The 22,097-nt window shown below is 26.9% G+C and overlaps 1 protein-coding gene across 1 annotated transcript in view; it reads right to left on the reverse strand.

Annotated features, from left to right (window-relative positions):
- Positions 1-22,097, reverse strand: part of LOC129967035 (uncharacterized) — a 208,942-nt gene that overhangs the window by 178,092 nt on the left and 8,753 nt on the right. Inside the window, exons 2-3 of the mRNA XM_056081671.1 lie at positions 12,504-12,677; positions 3,071-3,235 (exon numbers count right to left, since the gene is read on the reverse strand). Coding sequence (XP_055937646.1) covers positions 3,071-3,235; positions 12,504-12,677 — 339 coding nt within the window. The remainder of the gene's footprint in view (positions 1-3,070; positions 3,236-12,503; positions 12,678-22,097) is intronic.

Below are 22,097 nucleotides of genomic sequence, written 5' to 3' on the forward strand. Positions count from 1 at the left end.
TTGGAAAGATATTTGTTTTAGTTTCTAAAACCAAGAGAAAAATGTTTTTTATAAAACGAAAATTTCAGCTCTCACTTAATGAAACGTTGCTTTTTTTCACTTTTTTTTAAGACTTACGTAGCTCTTTAAATATTTATTTCAAAAATCAAGGTTAGCTCTTTGAAAAAAAATTATTGCATTTTAATAATATGCGCAACTTAAAAATAAAAAAATGCCTTGTCTGTTTTTTTACAAACTGTTTATTCTAGAATGGAAAAGTACCTTATTAAGAAAGATTCATAAAAATGAATCTCTCTTTAAAAATATTTAAATGAAATGCTGAAATATTTTTAACATTCTTCTTTTCCTTAAATTAATTAAAGCTTGATGTTTTTTGTTTTAATTAGAAATATGCATCATTTCTTTAATTAATAATTTTTTTCTCTGAAAAAAATTGCAGTTGTTTCAGCTACTGATTTACAATGAGAAAAATAAGTTTGTTTGGAAGGCTTTCTTCCTAATTTGACGTAATAATCTTAATTCACAAAAAAAAACACAAAGCCAACATTTCTTTTCCTTCGATTATAACTTAAAACGAACAAATATTACTTACTGTAAACATTATTCATTATTTTATGTGGTTGCATTAAACAAAATACTGCTGATTGTGTCTATAACGTTATGTAACTAGGACTATATGACAAATGTAATTTGTTTCGTAATTATATTTTATTAATTATAAAATTTTTCTTTCTTAAAATAAAATTTCTTCAGAAAGAATTAAATTCTATATTAGCGCTCAAAAAAGCATTTGGTTGCAAATTTTTTCCTCAATTGCGCACAGATAAGCATATGATTTATACATTTATTACTTGCTTTTTAAATTTATTCCAATATTTTAATATTTAATTAATAAATCAATTCATTATAACATAATAATTCACATTTTCCTTTTTTAACTTATTCCAATATTTTAAAATTTAACGCTATGTAACTAGGATTATATAACAAATGTAATTTGTATTATAACATAATAATTCACATTTTCCTTTTTTAACTTATTCAAATATTTTAATATTTAATTATTAAATCAATTCATTATAACATAATTTTTTTTTTTTTTTTACAAAATTCTATCAGTTATGTTCAAATATGAGGTTCGGTATGAGGTTCAGATTTCTTTAACAATTAATTCAATTTAGTACTTTATTGTACAGTAAAAAAAAAGGTTGAGTCGCTAATACGATTCACTATGGAACAAATAATTTTCCTTATCTTCTTATTTTAAAAAGTTTTAATTAGCACATTAAATATTGTGATTTAAATTTCATTACATTTTGCGCAAGCTATATTTAAATAAAATATAACAAACCATTTTAATTTTTTTGTTCCTTATAATCTAATATAATACAAAATCCATTCGAATACGACTCAAAATTTAAATGTTAATATCATTAATTAAGTTTTAAAAAAAATGTTATAATCTATATTCCATCCACTTAAGAAACAAATTTACAAGTAATTTCGAATTTCTGATTTTACTTCATATGAAGTAAAAGGTTTTACTTCATATGAAGTAAAATTGAAGTTTTTCTTAAAAATGATTTTGAGATTAACCTGTTCACTGCCATTTACGAGACATTTCACAGGAAACTGCTGTAAAATTAAGCGTCTGTAAATTTCTTTGGCAGTGAATGGGTTAATTATCATTTGATAAACTCATTAAAAAAAGGTTGTGTTTGTTATATAAGAACTATAATTGATATGGTAAATGTTTAAAACGTTAATTAACATTTGATGCTTTATCATACATTTTAAAATTCGCCGATTTCAGGACTAAATTCATGTTCTGTATCTCATTTATGATTTAAATAATTAGCATAAAAAATAGTTGCATAAAATTCTGGAATGGCAAATAAATTAATAACATTATAATTGCATTAGCATTCTACAAGTCATGGCAAAAAAGTACCTCCAGTACATTCGTATGAGAAAAGTAAATGCTTTATTCATATTTATTTAGAATTCCATTTTATCGTGCACAATTTCGAGATGTCATCTTCAATTCAATTTTAATACCTAAAATGCATTGCAATATTTCAACACACTTTAAGAGGTTAAATTCACTAATTCTATTTGATTATATTATCGCCTAGAAAATTTTCATTCGTTAAATTTGCAGTAAATGAACTCATTATTTTTTTCTAATTGAAAGTTTTAATAATATTGATGAATTTGACTAATTAGTGAAATTTAATTTATCTGTGAATCTCTGGAAGAAATACGTAATTAATAAATTCATCAAATTCATTAAAATGTTTCTAAGTGAAAGTGTGAATTATTTCTGATTTTCTGTGTGAGAAATGTTACTAATTTGTGAACTCTTAGTTATCTGTGATTTAAATCTATTAAATGTCTTGTATTTCAATAATCTTAGCATTGCAATTTATCAAAAAAATCCATCATTTTACTTAAAATATAAGTTGGACCCGACAACATACGTAAAACCCTTCGTAGACCAAAGTCTCAACCGAAAAGTAAGAAACCATGTTCAATATTTTATTTATTTGATTGAGACATGATTTGATAAGTTCACATATGAATTACAGAAATGAGCAGTTTGTTGATATTGTTTATTTTTACTTATGATCCCGATGAGAAGTACCAAATGAATTTGTCCCCGGGCAAAAGAATAAAGAAATAGAAGTTATCAATAAATCAGTAATAAAAATCCAACGATTTTGCTCAGCTAGAAACAATTAACTTGTTCAATTGTGATTCTGAATTCATATTTGCTATCTTTTAATATAATTTGATTTTTTAATGTACAAAATCAAAAGATCAAGTATAAACAAATTCATTCTGATCCAAAGGTTTTAGGATAAATTACCAAAGCCACTAGTTCAGCTATCAACTATATCCTGTCTTTTTTTATGTTGAAGCATCTAAATTTGTCATCTCTTAAAAGCCTATATTTTTATCATTTATTGTTTCTTTTTATTAATAAGATAATTTACTAATATGGTTCGGTTTTAAAATGGAAAATTTATCATTTTATTAATTTATTGAGAAAAATTATCATTCGACTTACCCACACACGTTGGTGGTTCCGCACTCCATCGTCTACCATCACAATATATGGACGCACCGCCATCCAGGGTGTATCCTGGGAGGCAATCATACGTCAGCACAGCTCCTCTGTACATCAATGTTACACGTGCATTGTCAACGTGAGAGGGTCTGTGGCAACCACGAGCTGTAGAAATAATGAAGTTATGTTTTATTCTTTATACTAAAGCATAATGATTATAAGTATAATAGATGGTAATTGTCCTTGTAAATAGCACGACGAAAAATGCTAGTTAGTCGAAGGCGGAGTGCTCATTGCCATTGTTTTTAAAATCTATGTTTGTTTTTTTCGTAATATTCATCGATTTTTTGTTCTGAAAGTGACATGAATATAGATCAAATTAATTGATTAACATATTGAAAAACATCAATTTTAGTATGAAAACGTCTTTCAGTTTGTGCAACCTCAACACAACGGGAAAACAAGAAAACAAAGCTGTGTTTTCTCACTATCACTTAACGATGCTAAAATGCTGATGGCAAAATGATAAAATTACAGAAGGAAAATATTATTTAATCTTCCCCGTACTAAGAATGAGGTAGTTATTTTTTCTTTTTTGCCACTTGGCCAATAAATTCCTTATATTCTATGTATCTCTTTTTATTATTATTATTTTCCAAATGCCATTTAATTTCCTTTGTAATGAAAATGGAATATTGCCCCACTACATGCTGCTAAGTATGTACTAAGGTAATATTGCTATCCCTATTCCTTTTAGTTCCTTTCGAAGCTAATTATAGTTTTTCTCAAGGAAAATTGACATATTTAGAAGACGGAGATGAAGTAATTTTTGTTTTCACTTCACTTACATCCGACTAGAAAATCCTTTGTCTTTTGTTCTCCCTTTAAAAAAAATCCATCAGAGCTTAAAATATTTTAATACATATCGTTTAGTTTGGATTTCACGTAATTAATAAACAAAATATTTATTAAAATAGAACTTAATTTTCTTGAAAAAGTATTTTTAAAACCAATATATTATATACCTAAAAATATTTTTAGGCATGCATCCATACGTTAAATCGAAGGCAATTTAGAGGTAAATAGGCTCCATAAATATGCCAGTATTCAATAAAGAACAATATTCTTTTATTATTACTTGAATAAAAAGTAAATGATTTCTGATTTTCGGTTCAAATAAAATTCTGAATACTTTTCATCTATTATCCAATGAAATAATATTTTGAATCATAGACAAGCCTTTTTAATAAGAACAATTAACCCTTGCAACATTTGAAAAAATCTTCTCCAGAATATTCTGGTTTCTTAATATAAGAAACTCTCTGAAACTGCTTTCACAAGAAAAAATAAATTCGTATGTAAAGTATATTGATATGAAATACGATAACGATTTTTAAATCTCACTGACTTGAACATGAGAAATTATTTGATGACGCAGTCATAGGACAAAAGTACTTGGATAAACTGTCAAACAAATAATTGTTCTTTTTAATCTAATTTTAACTATAATTTTTTCTTCATACTAGCAGCGCAAAAGGTTTCTAAACTTCTAAGTGAGTGGCACATTTGATGCGCACGGCATAATCATGAATTTATTTCGTTATCATGTCCAGTTTATTACCTCATGATTTCTTTAATGTTTCCACTGCAGGCAATATGATTTTGAAAATAAGTGGTATTAGACTATATAAAACAATGAACAGCCTGTTGAAATATGTGTTATAGTTATAAACGAATTTACGTAATTACTTATAAATTAATTAATAGTAAAAAAAGTCTAAGCATAAATTATTTATTAAAATCACTCGTAGAAATTTCTTTTGAAAAAAATATTATTAAATAATTATTTCACGTTTTACAAATCCTTCTGTAGATTATGAAAAAAAAATGTTATCTGTACTTGCTAATATTGGAATCTTACTCTAGAATAATTAAATGAAATTTTTCATTTATTATATGTTTTTTCTTCCAATGAAATTTCAAGTCATTGAAAGATCAAATGAGTACGCCAAACATGGCTCAATGATATTGAATTACATATTCTTTTATTTCTAAATTAGCAAGTGATCTATTAGTAACAAAGTGATAAGCAATGTATAACAACCACAAGACAGCATGAATGAAAACTCCAGGATTAACTTCTTGCCTTAGATAAATCTCAACTTTTAAGTGGCACAATATCTGTTCTGTTGTCATGCAAATATTAAAATTATTATTTAGTATCTAAATCAAGCTAATGTAGCGTCCATACCATTTCTGTATTTAAATTTATGTTTTACAGGTTCATTTCCCATCTGCACCATGTTGGCACTAAAACTAAAATTCTCTTGCGGAAACAACTGATCCAGTTAAAATTTTACTAATATAATATATTTATCAATAAGGAAAATATGAAAGAGTAAAATATAAATATTGAACGAAAGATTAGAGAATTAGGCTTTATACATAGTGCAAATGTATCCAGTTCTTTGATATTCTTTTATATAATAATTTTACAAAATTTATGTTAAATATATATCCTTTTGGCTATTAGGAGTTTCATTAAAATATTTTGAAAAACAATATCTTCTGAGAAATTATTACAAAATACTTTTATACTTCCTTTAAGGTCTCCGCTTCTAGAAAAATAAAGCTATAAACGTTGTTACGAAATTAAGAGGAAATTCGTAACTGAAGTAGCAGACATTGAACTTCCTTTCCGAAAATTGCTGCGTATTTTACAAAATACAAGTAAATGTAGATTTTTCTAAAAATAATGCAGATGTCTATTTCAAGCGTGATATTGTCTTTCTGAATAATTATTCATTTTTCTTATGAAAAATTTTAAATTCTTAGAATATTTGCTCAAACTTTTATTTTAAATTTTACTTGAGCCTCATAAATAAAATGTTACCCTCGAATCAAATTCAGCACCATAAATATACTCACAATAAATAAAAAAAAATTCATTCCAGAACCTGGCAAGTGGAAATATTTTATTTATAATACTATTGAGTTATATTTTGATGTAATACCTTTTTTTTTTTTAGAAAATCTTAAACTTTAAAGCTTCAGGGGTGAATCTACAAGAGAAAAAAATTGAATTTCTAAAATCCCTAATAAGAACGTTTTTTTTTCTAGGAGAAAAAAAAAATTTAGTATCAGAAACCATCTGAAAGATTCATCAATAATTCAGAGTTCCCCTCATTAAAGGAACATCGAAACGCTCTTTGAAAAAGAAAAGGATTACTACTCCCGACAGCCTCATATAAAATGGTTTTCTCTATTTTTGATGACATTACTATGTTTTTTTATGAGCAACACATGGAAAGCTTCTAAAAAACTTCAAAATAAATTATTAAATTTTCCTTAATTCTATTTGCATTGAGGCATTATACAAACAGGATCAGAATTTTATAAACTGAAAATCTTATTTTAATAATTTTGCTACAGTGTATCAAAAGTATTTTTAGTTTTTGAGTGCTTACGTTTCAAAGTTTTTATCTGCCATTTGTACCCTTCTATTGTTAAGTTATATAAAAGATTCTATTTATTATAATTTGGATACATACAATTATCTTTCTTACATTTTAAGACCAGATGACAGATTTAAGACATATTATTGTAGCTGAAGATGAATTTCAGCAAAGAAACATGAGAGGAATCGTGACGAGAGATCAAAAATGGTTCAAAAGTTTCAAATAAGAGCTAGCATTTGAAATCAAACTCAAGAATAGTAGGTTTTCAGCTATATATCTCCTGAGAACAAATTTGCAGTTACACACATTCAAAGGAACTGAAGAGAAGAATAGAATCAGTGCCACTGAAAAAATCACAGGAAAGATTGGGTACTTCTTGTCAAGCACAATAAAATTAAAAATATGTTAAAAATCAAGAGAAATACTTCACAATAAGTAAATCATCGAGTGGAAAAGTTCTATTACACCCTTCTGAAATTTCGGGAGGTTTTCTCGGCGAATATTGGCTTGAAATGAAAGTAGAAATATCGCACAAATTCGGAAACAACAAGTAAATTTTATTCAAGGATGAAACCAATTTCAAAAACGGACGTTTTAGAAAATGTTTACAATCAGTATTTATAGAATTTTGTGTTAATCGTCCACATCAAGTTACGATTAAACGACCAATCTGGCTTCTTTGTATTCTATCATGAACAGCTGGATATGTTTGTTTTCTTTTTGTAAATAGAAAAATGGCTGGTCTATAGGACAATGCAAATCTCTCACGTCTTTAAATAGGGCAAAAGAAATCACTGTTTTGCTCTATTCACCAAATCTTGTTGAGTTGAACAAACTCGTGCTTCTATTGGTAGAATTGGATTTTGCTATAACCGCTTTTCAAAAATTCGCCAAGAAATCTTCAAATATATTCAGATTCTGATATCGCCAAGAAATCTTCAGTCGTTAAAAAATTACATGAAATTATTATCAACTTATACATGAATTTCTTATATTTTGTCACTTATAATAACTTATAACTTATAATGTAGTGAAGATTAATTTTTAAAAAGACGAAAATACTTTTGATACATCTTAATAAAAAAGCGAATGATCTTTTGATGAAGATAACTTTTTAAAAAATGATGTTCACTAAATAGAAGTAAATAATAATAGATTTTCTTTAACCTATTGGCGATTTTCTATAAATTTTTATAAAGACTTGAACTATTTGGTTTGAATACCAAATGAAATATTTTTTGAAATTAATGCCTTCGTTAATGAGTATGTAATAGCTTTTAAATGTATATGCATTGCACATATACTGAAAAGAGTATTATAATCTTGACTCATTTTAAGTCATATAACAGAATCGTTTTCTCGATACGAAGTTCAGCAAACATTTTCTAAAACATAAAAAATATATATGTACGAAAGCAGTTTTTCAAAAGCAAATACAATTCTCAACTGCGAGGTATATGTATCTCAAATTTGGAAATAAAAAATTAATTTTCTTCATCCAAAAGCGTGATTTTTTTTTAAAAAAATCATCATTATTTTAAAACAAACTTTTAATTTAAATCAAACAATGTAACAAGTCAAGAATGTTTCTAAAAAGTTGTTTTAAACGGTATAAAATAATAAAAATTGCCTTATTAATGCCTTTGAAAATAAAAACCGGTTTTAAAATATTATTACAATGTGGAAACTAACTTAACTATTTCAGTGAAAAACGAAATTTTTAAAATGAGAAAAAAATTAAAACACATTTTTTAAAGCATCAAGAATTTTTTTACAAATGTATCTTTTAGTAAAATTTGCTTTCGTTCCTGGAAGTTTTATTAGGAAGGTAAAGGAATGAAATAATAGAAAACAAAAGAAATTTTTCAAAGAAGGCTTGTGTTTATTGAAACTTTCAAAATACATTCTCAAATTCCATTTCAGTTTATTTTGGTTTTTAAACAAAAGGCGATAATTTTGTCTTTTATGAACAAAGTTTCATTTTCTAACTATTGCAACAATCTATGATACTCTGTACATTTTATATCGTTACTGAAAGCAGTTGAAAGAAGTATTATTTCAATTAACATTAGTAATATTTAAAAGAGATAAAAGCCTCCAGATATATATTTTTACATTCATCAATCATAATTTATTAATGTAAATAGTTTTGCTCCTGAAGTTGGATAACATTGAAAAAGAAAACACATATTGGAAACAACAGAGATACGAAATGGTATAGGTGTAGGAATTCATTTTCGTAAGTAAAATATTTTGGCGTTAATGCAATTTCCATTTGCAAGTTCATTAAAGGCACATCAATCACGATAAAGTCACTGAACATGAATATTTCTTAGGGTTTCGAAAATGTCAGCAAAACTATCCTAAATGTTAGAATTAATATAAATTATTCCTAAGGAAGACTTCTTCATAAATATTTTTTCATTAAACAGAATGGTTTTTAAAGAATTTTATTGACTAAAATTATTTTAAAACAGTAACAGAGAAAAAAACGATTTAAATTTCTCATTAAATGAAATTTTTAAAAGATAATATAAAAAATCGTGATGAAATTTGGAAATAATTCTTTGTATTACTCATTATTTATCCTAGGTTTTTTTATGCATTTTAAAATAATATTTCTGTATAAATTTGAATTATTATTTATCTTTATTGGAGTCAATTAATAGTCATATAATGCACTATAAAAGCATAAATTTAAAATCTATTGCCAATTGTGCAAGAGAAGAAATCTCATAGACATACAAATGAAATCAGGAATGCTAATTAGCAAAAACTGCTTACCACTAACTTGATGTCATGCTGATTTTATTTTTTTGCATAAATTTTTGTTCCAAATTTTAAAGTTTTAAAAAAATTAGAGATATTATATGAAGTTTGTATAATATAGTTTTCCTTGTAAAATTAGATTTTGGAAAAAAAATACTCAGCATGTATTTGAAATACAAACCTCAATATTTCATTCATCAAAAGTATCTCCATATGATTATTCTGCTTCAGTATGTACTACCCTCATTACGATCAAAAATTGTAACAAAAATTAAAATTTAAAAATTTGTTATTTATTCAGACATCAAAATCATTTACTTTTCTGTTACTGCATCATCCCCATTTTAGATTGTTTTATAGGCTTGGATGGCATAGCAGACACTGTGGAAACTGCTTGCATAAAGGTTTGTGATACTACTATGATCAAAGTGAACTCAAAATGGTAATACGAAACAAGAGGTATCAATTTAACATTCAAAATGCATTGCATTGCATTTAAAATAATCTCTTTCGTCTGCAATCCACTTTAACCAACGTTCTTTCCAATCTTTAAAACACTCCTTAAAGTCATTTCCGCCGAAACCTTTCATAGCGAATTTTTTAATCTAATTTATGAACACAAAGAGGCGATTTTCACTGTGAAATTACAATGTGCCTCATCACTTCAATTCGGAGAAAGTGAACCTATAATCGATCATTTTCTTTTTGTTAAAAGTTTGTAGAAGTTTGCTGCAATGACATTAGACAATACATTAGTCAATAACAATGGACAACAGTAATAGACAATAATTATACACTAGACAGTAATAATGAGTCTAGAAAAAAACACATTATGGTTTTGCAAAGCCCATGAGTGATTTCTAAACAGCTTTGTTGTTTATGACATTTTCCATATAGGAACACGTTAAATAATACCTCTAATTGTTAAATGATGATGACTTAAAGCCAATTATCTGATATCATAGACACACTTATGAGAAAAAACAAATAATGGTTTTCCAAAGTATGATTCATCTATGACAGATTCTCTACCTCCTTTAAACATTTTAATCTATTTAAATAATCCAGTTTGTAAAAAAAAAAAAAAAAAAAAAAAAAAAAAATGCCTTTAAAGGCTTTGCACACCATTTCAGATATTTTTATTGTTAAAATTGTTTGCAAATTTTAATGCATAAACATTACTGATTTATACTCACTATTATGGAAAGTCAACAAAGTTAAGATTCGCATCTTATTAAAAACAAATGTATCAAGTGATGGCAAAATGAAATAAATTTCGAACTGTTGCCAAATACTTATAGAAATAATAAAAATACTTGATAAAAAATATCTATAATAAACATATTTTAAAATAATCATTCCAGATACTTTTTAATCACAGTAGTGATCTGAATCATTTATATTTCTTATATGTGCTTTTTCATACCGTGATTTTAAAAAAGTTTCGATCATCGCTTTTCAATAGTAAATCTATGATGAAACTATGAAAATATTGGAAACTATATTGGAATGCTGCTTGCAGTCACTGGTAGAGTTCTAAATTAATAACTCACATTTAATTATTGCTTCCTAACTAAAGTTTATCAATTTCGTGAAAACTTCATCTCTTTTTTAAAAAAAGTCATGTTCTCTTTTACATTAAAAGTTAAGTTCACGTTATACAAAAAAATAATATCAGTTCGTTAATCTTTCATTCCCTAGACGAGATCTGAAATTCCGTAAATTCCAGAATGAATGCGCTGTGTCATTTATATCGAAAATAGTTGAATTCAGCTATTTTGTTTTTTTTTTATTATTATTATTTTCGAGTAGGCAGCAATTCTTTAACATTAATTTACTTTGTTTTGAGAATGAAATGTATAAAAAAAATATGAGGTCATATCAGTGTAAAAATATTTCAAAAAACTCTTTTAAGTTTAAACACAAGAAAACGAAAAAAAAATCTTGAAACAAAGAATAATTTGTTTCAAAATATTGCTCTAAAATTAGAGCTAAACATAACCGCGATGTCAGAAAAAACCCACTTTATTCTGTTTTAAGACTACGCATTAAAATTCCTTTGTAAAAAGTTTCAGAATTTGATGAAATAATAAAAAATATCACATGCGTATGAAACAATCAAGAAGAAGTGATTTAATTATTCTAGAACATTCTAAATCATAAAAAAACGCTGAATATGAACGAATTGCTTATGCAAACAATTTTGTCATTTTTAAGAAAAATTAATATGTAGCGACTTTTTTTTTCTTTCGGATATTGTAAATACGCTAAAAGCTTTAAGAAATATTTAAATAAAAATAAATTTCTTGGCATTTTTTCTCATAAATTTAGCAAGACATGTGAATGAGAATTAATTAATTCTCTGAAAATTATTACAGCAATGCGAAATGCTAAATATTTTATGAATTTTACGTGGTATAAAAATAAAAATACATACACTGAAAAAAAAAACATCTAAATAAAAATTGTAAATATTTTCTTTCCTTCGACCTTTAAATAAACGTTTATCACTGAATTTGTATGCCATCTTACTTAAAAATCCTAAAATTGATGCATTCTTTAACTGTCTGCTGTGAGATAGATTTTATAAAACAAAAACCAGAGAAGGTGGCCTTAATTTACATTGATGCTATTTTTAGAAGAGATTTGATGAAAAAATCTTTGAGTCTATAAAAAAAAGAGTATATAGAAAGTTACTGTAATCTGTATAAAAGTTTAATGCAAATGCATATAATGATAGTCAATAATCTTTATTTCATATAATCTTCCAATTATTTCTGATACTGTTATTTCTATTATTTCTCTATCCTTACTAACTGAATGCATAAAGTTTGAAAGTATTCCTAGGTTTACATAGGGCCGCGGTGGCCTGGTGGTAAGGTCTCGGCTTGTGAGCAGTAGGGTTTCAGGTTCGAGACCCGATTCCGCCGAAAAACCGTCGTGTAAGGGGGTCTGTTGCACGTTAAATCCATCATGCCAAACGTCCTCCCGCTGGTGTGGTATGGAGAGGAGGTGCCAGCTCAGGTGTCGTCCTCGTCATCTGACCGTGGTTCAAAATGACGAGGTCCGTCCCAAAATAGCCCTAGTGTGGCTTTACAACGAGGCGTTAATATAACTAAACTTAGGTTTACACAAACCAGTTCTAGCATTGATTCCTCGATATTAATTGTTTCCCTATCCTTAGTTCAATATTGAGTTTTACTTACAAACACAAACAGGTAGCGGATTGTTCCATTGTCCTCTAACACACGTGGCGAATCTTTTCCCGGCCAGTTCATACCCGGGCTCGCACAGGAACTTGGCTATCCGACCTCTAGACCTGATTTTCACTCTTCCGTTTTTCAGCTTATTTCGGATCCACGGACACCTATTCCAATTCCCTGAAAAGATAAGGATTATTGATTAGGTGAAAATTTAAAAAATAACACTTATTTAATATGGTTACTTAGTGCCAAAACAAGTGTTTCTGTCATAATGAGTCTATGTCCTATTATTGCACTATAGTTAACATAACTAATGATTAATATTGAAGAGGTGGAAAATAATGCTTCTTTCTTCAACTGACTTTAATTGATTGATTTCTCATTTTATTATTTTTTCATTTGCAAAAGAGGAGAAAAGAAAAAAAAATTAATTGACAAAAAAATTAAATTCGAGACATTAACGAATCTTTAAATCAGAAAAATTATTTTTTGGCATTATTTCTGTCTGTGAAAACGATAACTCTAACACGCTTTGAGCTAGATGGGTAAAATTTTGATAGGTGATTTTTAAATTAAATTTGCAGATTTCTCTCAAAGTTAGAAAGAAATCCATTCAGGGAATATCCAGACATACATCCGAATATAAATTAACAAGACACTACGAAACAAAGAGACAGAGAGATGGAGAAAATTTGGTACACAAATTTAACGTCTAAAATGTGGATAACCTAAAATTATGAATCAATTACATGAAGGAATTGACCATCTGTCTTACTTCATGTAAAAAAAAAAAAAAAAAAACCGTAATGACATAAATGTAAAAAATTTGGTAGTTGATTTTTGTGATTACAAAAGACGTTTTAGGCTCTTTCATAACCAATATTTTCCAAAATCGAAAATTGCTTAATTTATCTTTCTTTTTAATTAGAAAATGCATCATTCACATATTTATATAATAAAAGATGCATGATCAATATCAAAATCCAATTTTCTCTAACTTCTAAATTTTAAGGGGAAAGATGAATCGAATAGCTGCAGTTAGACAAAATGAGTATTAAAAATATCAATTTTCCTTTAACAAAAGATTATATTTTATAAGGAATGTATTGATTTAAACACTCTCTTATAAAATATTGCTTAAGAAACTAATAATATCCATCAAGAGTCTCACGAATTAATAAATTCAAATGTAGGATCCTGCTATCTATTGGAAGTTTTGGAATTCTAATTAATAATAAAATTTATATTTCATAATTGCAATTTTTAGAGTAAAATAATATCTTTTATAAAACTGATCCAGTCAACCATGGAAAAAAAGCTGTTTGACAACTGATAGCTCCACATCGAAAAGAGGAACGCCATACTAATTATTTACCAGAGTAATATACAAACGTAGGGTTTGATTGTTATTTGTATTTCTTATTGGAAAATACAATGACTGCTAATGTTTAATTGAGTGTATTATGGGACTTGATTATGCATGAAGGATCCAAATAATTAGATTGAATTATGACGCGAATGATCCAAATTATTAGATTGGATTATGACACGAATGATCCAAATTATTATATTGAATTATGACACGAAGGATGTGTGTTTCTGTGTGGGGGGGGGCGCGTATATGAGTGTGCGCTTGTGTATCTTATGTTCAAATATTCAGTTTGATTTAAGTTAGCACCACTTTGTAATTAGGTATTACTAATCACTACATAACACTCTTAACTTGTATTTAAAAGTCTAAAAAAATTAAGACTATATTTGCCGTCCAATGAAAATTCCTTGATGTATCGTTTATGATGAATCATTGTCAATAAAGCATTTGTATATGCAATATTTGTATATGTGTGCTTTGTATATGCAATTTTAAAATATGAAACAAGAAATGAATTATATATACATCATTATATAATTAATTCTGAATGAAATTAATTATAAAATATGAAGTAAGAAATGAAATAAATTATAAGAAATGATTTTTTTAAATCTTCGTTTCAATCTCTGTTTTTTTTTATTTCAATCCATTAAAATGAATTTCATTAATGTTATCATCTTTATGAATTAGTAATTGAATTTTGATTAGGATTATGCTATTAAATGGTATTTAAATAATTAAACTAATTAAATGATTTCATTATATTTTAATCAATATTAGGAATTTAGAGCCTGATTTGTTGAGAATTTCGGCTTGATTTAATTATAGGAACCTTTCTCAAAACCAAAGAAGGTACTTCCATCAAGATTACTAGCTCCTCCATTACTCCAGATTACTAGTGAGATGTAGACATATCAGCATGCAATTTGGGTATATAGATGATTAGGTCGAATACTCAATAAAGATTCGAAACATTTTTAAGTATTCAAACAATGAAGCTAATTTAGAAAGTCCTGCTGAAATGGATCGTTCCATTTGCCTATATTAATTATAATTAAATCCTATAATTAAATCGTTACAAATACTCTTCGTGATTTCTCTAAATGGAATCAATATTAAAATAATCGCTCAATCAATCAATATCCATGCATGCTTTTCAATATGTAAAATAATTATTTTGACTTTTACTGGAACCTCACTCAGAGCCAAAGAAGGACTTTTCCAGTTAGATAAAAAATTCCACATTACGAGTGCAATGCTAAGACCTATAAGAATTGAATTATGATTAACAATGATTAAGTATAATGTGTGATAGTAATTAAATACTTTTTTAATTATTGACCTGATGAATTTAACTTCAAAAAAGTATAATGTGTGATAATAATTAAATACTTTTTTAATTATTCAACTAATTAATTTAACTTCAGAAAAGTATAATGTGTGATAATAATTAAATACTTTTTTAATTATTCACCTAATGAATTTAACTTCAAAAAAGTATAATGTGTGATAATAATTAAATACTTTTTTAATTATTCAACTAATGAATTTAACTTCAGAAAAGTATAATGTGTGATAATAATTAAATAATGTTTTAATTATTCACCTAATGAATTTAACTTGAGAAAACTTTGAGGCAAATTGCTCTAATTGCCAATACTAATTAAGTCGTATAATTGAGTAGATACAAGTATTACTAGTAATTATTTTAAAACTATTTAAAATATTTTCAATATGTAGAATAATCCCATAGATTATATGAAGTGAAATAATTTTCGATTAAATAAAATAGTGAACAATATGAAAACTTTCTCAGAACTGAGTTTAAATTAGTTCCAGATGATAAATCATAACTTAATGTTTCCAGTCACTCCTAATTTTCAAAATTGTTGAAAATTAATTTTAAAAAAATAGCTATTAGAAGTTTTGATTTAATTTTTTTCTTAATACATTTCTCTAAATATGTCAGTTCAGATTACGTGACAAGTACATGATAAATTCAGTTGCGTTTGATATCAAAAAGCAAGTTTTCTTATAATGTATTATGTTGCATCGTCTTTTATTCCTCCTATATAGTGTTCAAAGAACTCCAAAATTTCTATTACACAAAATATTATACGACGATTAAATGATTTCATTAAATTTAACTTTAAGTTTATAAGTGTAAAATACTTCTAGATTATTTGGACATATATTTCCACTTTATAGCATTTAGAAAATGAATCAATATTTTAGGTTTTAGTTTTAAAATAAATACTTTATTTTAAATATTTAACTGCTCCCTTAATGTATATTAGATTATAATATAATAGTTTTATATTCATATCGAAATTCCAGAAAAATCAAATTATAAATTTTTCTTCATTTTCATATTCTGTAAACGAACGTCAGTAAGCCTAATACAATATTCATAATCTAAATTAATTTTAAATGCCAGTGGGAATTAAAATTATATAATGAAATTTTCTTTTAACTGCTAAATTTTTCTCAATAATATGATTATCAGAACAAAAAATTTAAAAAGATTCAATTGAATCCAAGAATTTCTGAAATTTCAATAATAAAACTGATTAGATTGGGAATTCATTTATACGCACTGCTTTTCAAATAATTATTACTAAATATATATGGTAAGATGTAAAATAATATTTATTTCAATTAGTTTCATTTACTTCCGTCTTATGAAAGATTTAATATTTATGCATAAATCTTATTCACATTAATTTCATAAGGCCAGAACTATTTATTATTAAGAATTAATTAATTAGAGTTTACTATTCTAGCTTTTCTAATACATTTAACATAATTTTCACTCCACTAATTTTTATTATATTTAGAATTACATATTTGCAGTTTTCAATCAATTTCTTTTAAATACCGAAGAATTAATTATTTCAAATTTTTATTCAGGTTTCCTTATTACTTACTTTCTTTCTTTAGAATAATTAATGAATAAAAAAATTCATATACTTTTAAAATCAAGTTGTAAGATAATGCTCTCTCTCTATTTTCATTATTTTATACTATTTAAATTTAGATTAGAATGTTTAATTATATAGCATACCATAAATGCTTGCCATTATTTTTCTAAGGATCATATTTCGATAAACGAGTTTATAAATTATTTCTTTTTGATTGACTATACATTTTTAAATCATTTAATTCAAAAGGGCAGACCCTTGTTAATTGTTACCCATGATTTAAATAGAAAACAATCATTGTATTCAGTGCCGCTCATTACTGGCGTAGCTGTTTGCGAATAATATTTCAAAAAATAGAGGTAATGTATTATCTCTTATTGCTAAGATAATACATACCTCCTGCTTTTGAACCAGGTCAGTTCAGAAGCAGGAGGACCTATATTATTCTGTTTCCTCTATTTAGCTACAAATTGTTCGCAGGATTCTCAGCCGTTCATTACTGGCATAGTTGTTTACGATCATTTTTCAAAGATGGAGATTATGAGTTATCTGCTTTTGCTCAGCTATTAATCAGCTCTGGTCAGAATCGGGTAGACCTAAATTAATCGTTTCCCCAATTTAATTACAAATTGTTTACTCAGTTAATATGATATGAGAGATATTCCTCCAAGCGAAATGGAAAGAGTCTTCATTTCCTTTGAAAATCCTCCTATAGCTGGGTCTAACTCGGCACTCAAAGGCAGTTTAACCGATAAAACATTCCAACATCTAGATTTTTTACAAGAGACTTGGGTCCGTACTCACGATAGCCTTCCATTACAATGCATTCCAGAATCAATAAAAAAGTTATTCTTTCAATTATTCATTCCAAAGAAAGTGTTTGTTAAAGATTAAGCTATGCACATAAATTAAAATAGAGAAAATAGTCTCCCCAGAATCTTTTTTGCATAGTCTTTAAAAGCGGTCTTAACCCTTTTGCCCTAATATAAAATTGTGGGCCATGGGCAAGGCTGTGGTGCTCAAATTTTTATTTTCAGTGTCACACAGTTGAATTGTCTGTTTCCTATTATAGCAAAAAAAAACAACCGATATTTGTGCATGGTATTTTATTGCACAGCAACAGGGAGACCAGTTTTTTTTTTATTTTGTAAAATCACGTTTTTTGGAGAAAATATTCAGATACGAATCACATACTAATTACATATGAATTTTTACAACCTTACTTACATATGAAATTGTCATTTAAATAAAAAAAACATCAATGCACTTAGTTTAACATGTTATTCGAATAGGTAATTCGAATGATAATTGCATTGTTGCTATTAGATGTGAGCCGAACTTATGTGTATTTGGATAATGTCAAATAGAGCCATCTAACAAAATTTTGAGATACCAATAGGCTATCATCCTATGGCAACAATGCAAGACACCTATATAGATAAACTTAAAAATTAAAACCTTATCTAAATACAAAATTTCATCCAAATTGTTAGAGCCGTTTCCGAGACACAAGAAATAAATTTATATATATGTACAAGAATTGCTCATTTAAAGTTATAAGATTAGCGAATAATAAATATGAAAAATAAATACTTGGCATGGATCTAGCATTTTTATTGAATCTGGCGTGCGATGTTTGGCGACGACTTTTTCTTTTGTAATTAATCGAAAGCCTGTAGTTAATACACAAGTACCAGAAAACCGAATATGTATTTTAGGTCCCTTTTATCCTATCGGTTGAAATTTAACATTAAAGTGAAATTGTAGTCAAATCATATACCAAAATTCAATTTGCCAAAACTGCTATATTTTTGAATTACTGAGGTTATATTCATTCAAAATGCGAATGAAGATTGACAGACAGTCAACTCCTTGACAAACTTGATTCCAAATTTCATATGGTTCTACATTTTAGATGCTTACTTTTGAATCAAATTTTTTCGACCTATTTATTTAAGTTTTCTAATTATCCTATGAACTTGTTCCCTTGCAGCAGGATAGGCGAATTTAAAATGAATGAATTTCATTCAAAATTTAATAGAAATCTTCGAATTTGATGTTGAGTTCGTATAGAAAAGTTCTTACATCTTTCAACTCAAAACATTTTTGATTTATCGTGTCCACAGACTAGCAGAATTACAAAAATATATTTTTCAGACTAGGAGAGATCTGAAATGCAGAGATTCTTCAAAATTTCGATTTTTTTTTTTTTTTGACGATTACAATATTTTCTCGTTTTAGGCTTCGTATACGAGAAAATAGAAAGGGATTCTGGGTAATGAATTTCAGGAATCCTGTGTTATGATATTTACTTGATAAAATAGTTTTCTGAGAAGCTTATACTGATATTTTTTTGTCTCGTATTTGATTATTCTATAATGTTCCGATGTCTACAATGCTCCTTTTTGTGCATACAAATTATTGATTTCCTTCTAACATTCCAATTTCTATGATATTTGATAATTCTAATCCAGAAAAACTATTATGAATAGCTTCCTTGAAGAGCTTTGATAAGCGAAATAAATAAATAAATAAAAGAATCTTTCAGAATAACTGCGGAGTAATATAATATAATTTATAGAATATCACTATAACTGTAGATGAGTTTTCACTTTGTAATAAATTTAACCGGATCTAAAATAAATATCCGTTCTGAAAATGACTGTCTGACGGGATATGGCGTTTCAAAATGTCAAAGGAATAATACGTTTTAATTGTGAAATGAAAGCGGATGTAAAATTAACATATTCTTGAAATTTCTAGTGTATATAAAAGAATGTAAAAATAAACCCAGATTTTTTTTAATATATATATTAGAAAGCCCTTTCGAAAAAGTTCTTAGCACAACATATGAATGTAGCTTACATATCAGTATTTTATTCGCACTTTAAAATAATTTTATATAGTACTCTTATTTGTAATTGTAAAATAAATTTGTAAACCTAAAGTACGACAAATCCACAGTGATAACCCAAATGTCTCCTACACTAGTTTAAACAAAGAATAAATGCTGAATTTAACTTCAACGTTATTAGGATTCTCAATTTCTTCTCACGTTTAATAAATCAGTTAATTAACGCAAATTTACATTTTTAATGAACGTTAACAGATAAAAATACTATATTTTTTTAAAAAGTTCTTTTTAATCATATTTATCAACTTATTGTTATAGTTAACCATTTTTATAGTTTCAGAGATCACTGCAAAATATTTGTTACATTCTCAACTTTATTCAATTTTTCATTGAAATCAAAATCTCACATTATTTTATCCATTTACATATCGTCAAGTATTGAAATGGTAAAAATAACTGTAAGTAATTATTAAATAACAATTCAGATATAAATAATATATATTTAAAACAAAAAGCCTGATATGTATGCTAATGTTAAAATGTATAACTCGACTATTATTTCATAAAACTGCTAGTCAATTCATGAAACAATTTATTTATCTGTTGTTTCGTCAAATATCTAGTAGTTTCTTGAAATAACGGATAATGTTCTATGAAATTCGGCATTTTATGCTTTCATGATAAATTATAAATAAAGTTATAAATTACCAGAACGATTAAAACTGTCTTCCAAATCTTTATATAAGCTGTCTACTATCAATTATCACTATTTTTTTCCTTTAAAGAGCTTACAGTAAGAGCTTTTTTTCCTTTAAAGAGCTTTAAAAGCTGGAAAAATTCAATCTGTTCTTCTGTCGTTCAACTTATGCTACATCAATTTACATTATTTATCTTATATAACAAAATTATTTTAAATTTTAACATAAAGCCAATATTTCCATATTATTCAATGAATAAAGAAATGCAAGTCGATTTTCTCTTTTAAAACTTAACAAACTTTTACGAAAGCTGTTATATTTTAGGTAATGTGTAAAATATTCAGTACATGCAACTAAGCCATTTTCTTAAATATTCCATTAATTACTTTGTCTAAAACTCTTTATGAAAAATTTCAGTAAAAATGGAAAGGTAATCGCTTCTTTGATAGGATGCAAAAGTATATTTTATTCTTATTTATAAATTCAATTTATTTTTAGTTATTATATTGAACAAAAAGTTATGCATGATTAGATGTACTACTTCAAAAAAAATTAACTGATGCATAAAATTAATCAGTATTTCAATTTCCACTATTTCCTGCAGTAATTTTCCATCTATCTTTACGACTCTGGCTTTGAAGAATTTTTCGGAATCCATTAAAAATAATCATTTATTGTAATTTCTTCAAAATGTTTTCTAATGAAGTTTTGTAAGCTGGAAATGTCACTGTGATGTAAAAAGTTTATAATCTTAGTCATCCTATCTACAATGCATTGTAAGAAAAGAAGAAAGCTTTAAAGAAAGTCAGTTCAGCCTCATGTTATAGAGTATTATTTTATTCAAAGGTCACTTTTTATCTTATGCGTATTTCAGTTATTTAGTTTTCGTATTGTTTTTCATGAACGTTTACATCTGTTGTTGTTGTTTCTAATGATCCCATGAACAAGCTCGATTTTAAGCCAAGGGAGCGTCCCTTGTTTTAGTAGCGCCAACTAGGGCCAAAAGTACGTCTTAGCTACTCACGCATCACATTAGCTTGCACAACCCCTTTTTACAGGGGGGCACATTCACACATCTCACAGATAGAGCAGATGAAGAATAACCATACCCGAACCGGGACTCGCACCCAGGACTGCCCAGAGCACGGGAAAGACGCGCTACCCCAATGCCAGGACGCCGGCAAATCTTCTACATACTATCATTCATATATATATAATCTAAGGTTTGACTAAGTTTCTGTTTTAGATTCAAATATATACGCAAAGTATGGAATCATAAAAGTATAACATAATCATAAATTATTATTTATAATCATTAAAAGTATTTGCTCTCATAGCAGTGTCAGCATTTACTTCTCAATTTACAACAAAGTTCCTCTCATACTGAAATTGAAATTGGATTTTTTAGCAGTATTTTCATTCAAATTGATTTGTAAATTAATCTTAGCAATTCAATCTATGTACTCATAAACAGTATGTTTAATACGAAGTTTGCCTTACGTGCATTTTATTGTCATACTTTAAACAAAAATATAATTTAAATTGTGTTCTTTTTTTCAATTCATTTTTTGTAATCATAAATGCAGGTGATCAAAAAGTAAAGGAAAATGAGTTAATTGTTTATATTTCCAGTAAAATGCAAAGTTATGAAGCTGGTGTAAGTTTAAGCATTAGGTGACAAATTTATAGATACAGAATGATAAAACATACTTAAATGTTAACTCCCTATTAATTGTATCTAAAAAAGCCACC

Source organism: Argiope bruennichi, chromosome 4, assembly GCF_947563725.1.
Source record: "Argiope bruennichi chromosome 4, qqArgBrue1.1, whole genome shotgun sequence".
In the NCBI taxonomy this organism is placed as follows: domain Eukaryota; kingdom Metazoa; phylum Arthropoda; class Arachnida; order Araneae; family Araneidae; genus Argiope; species Argiope bruennichi.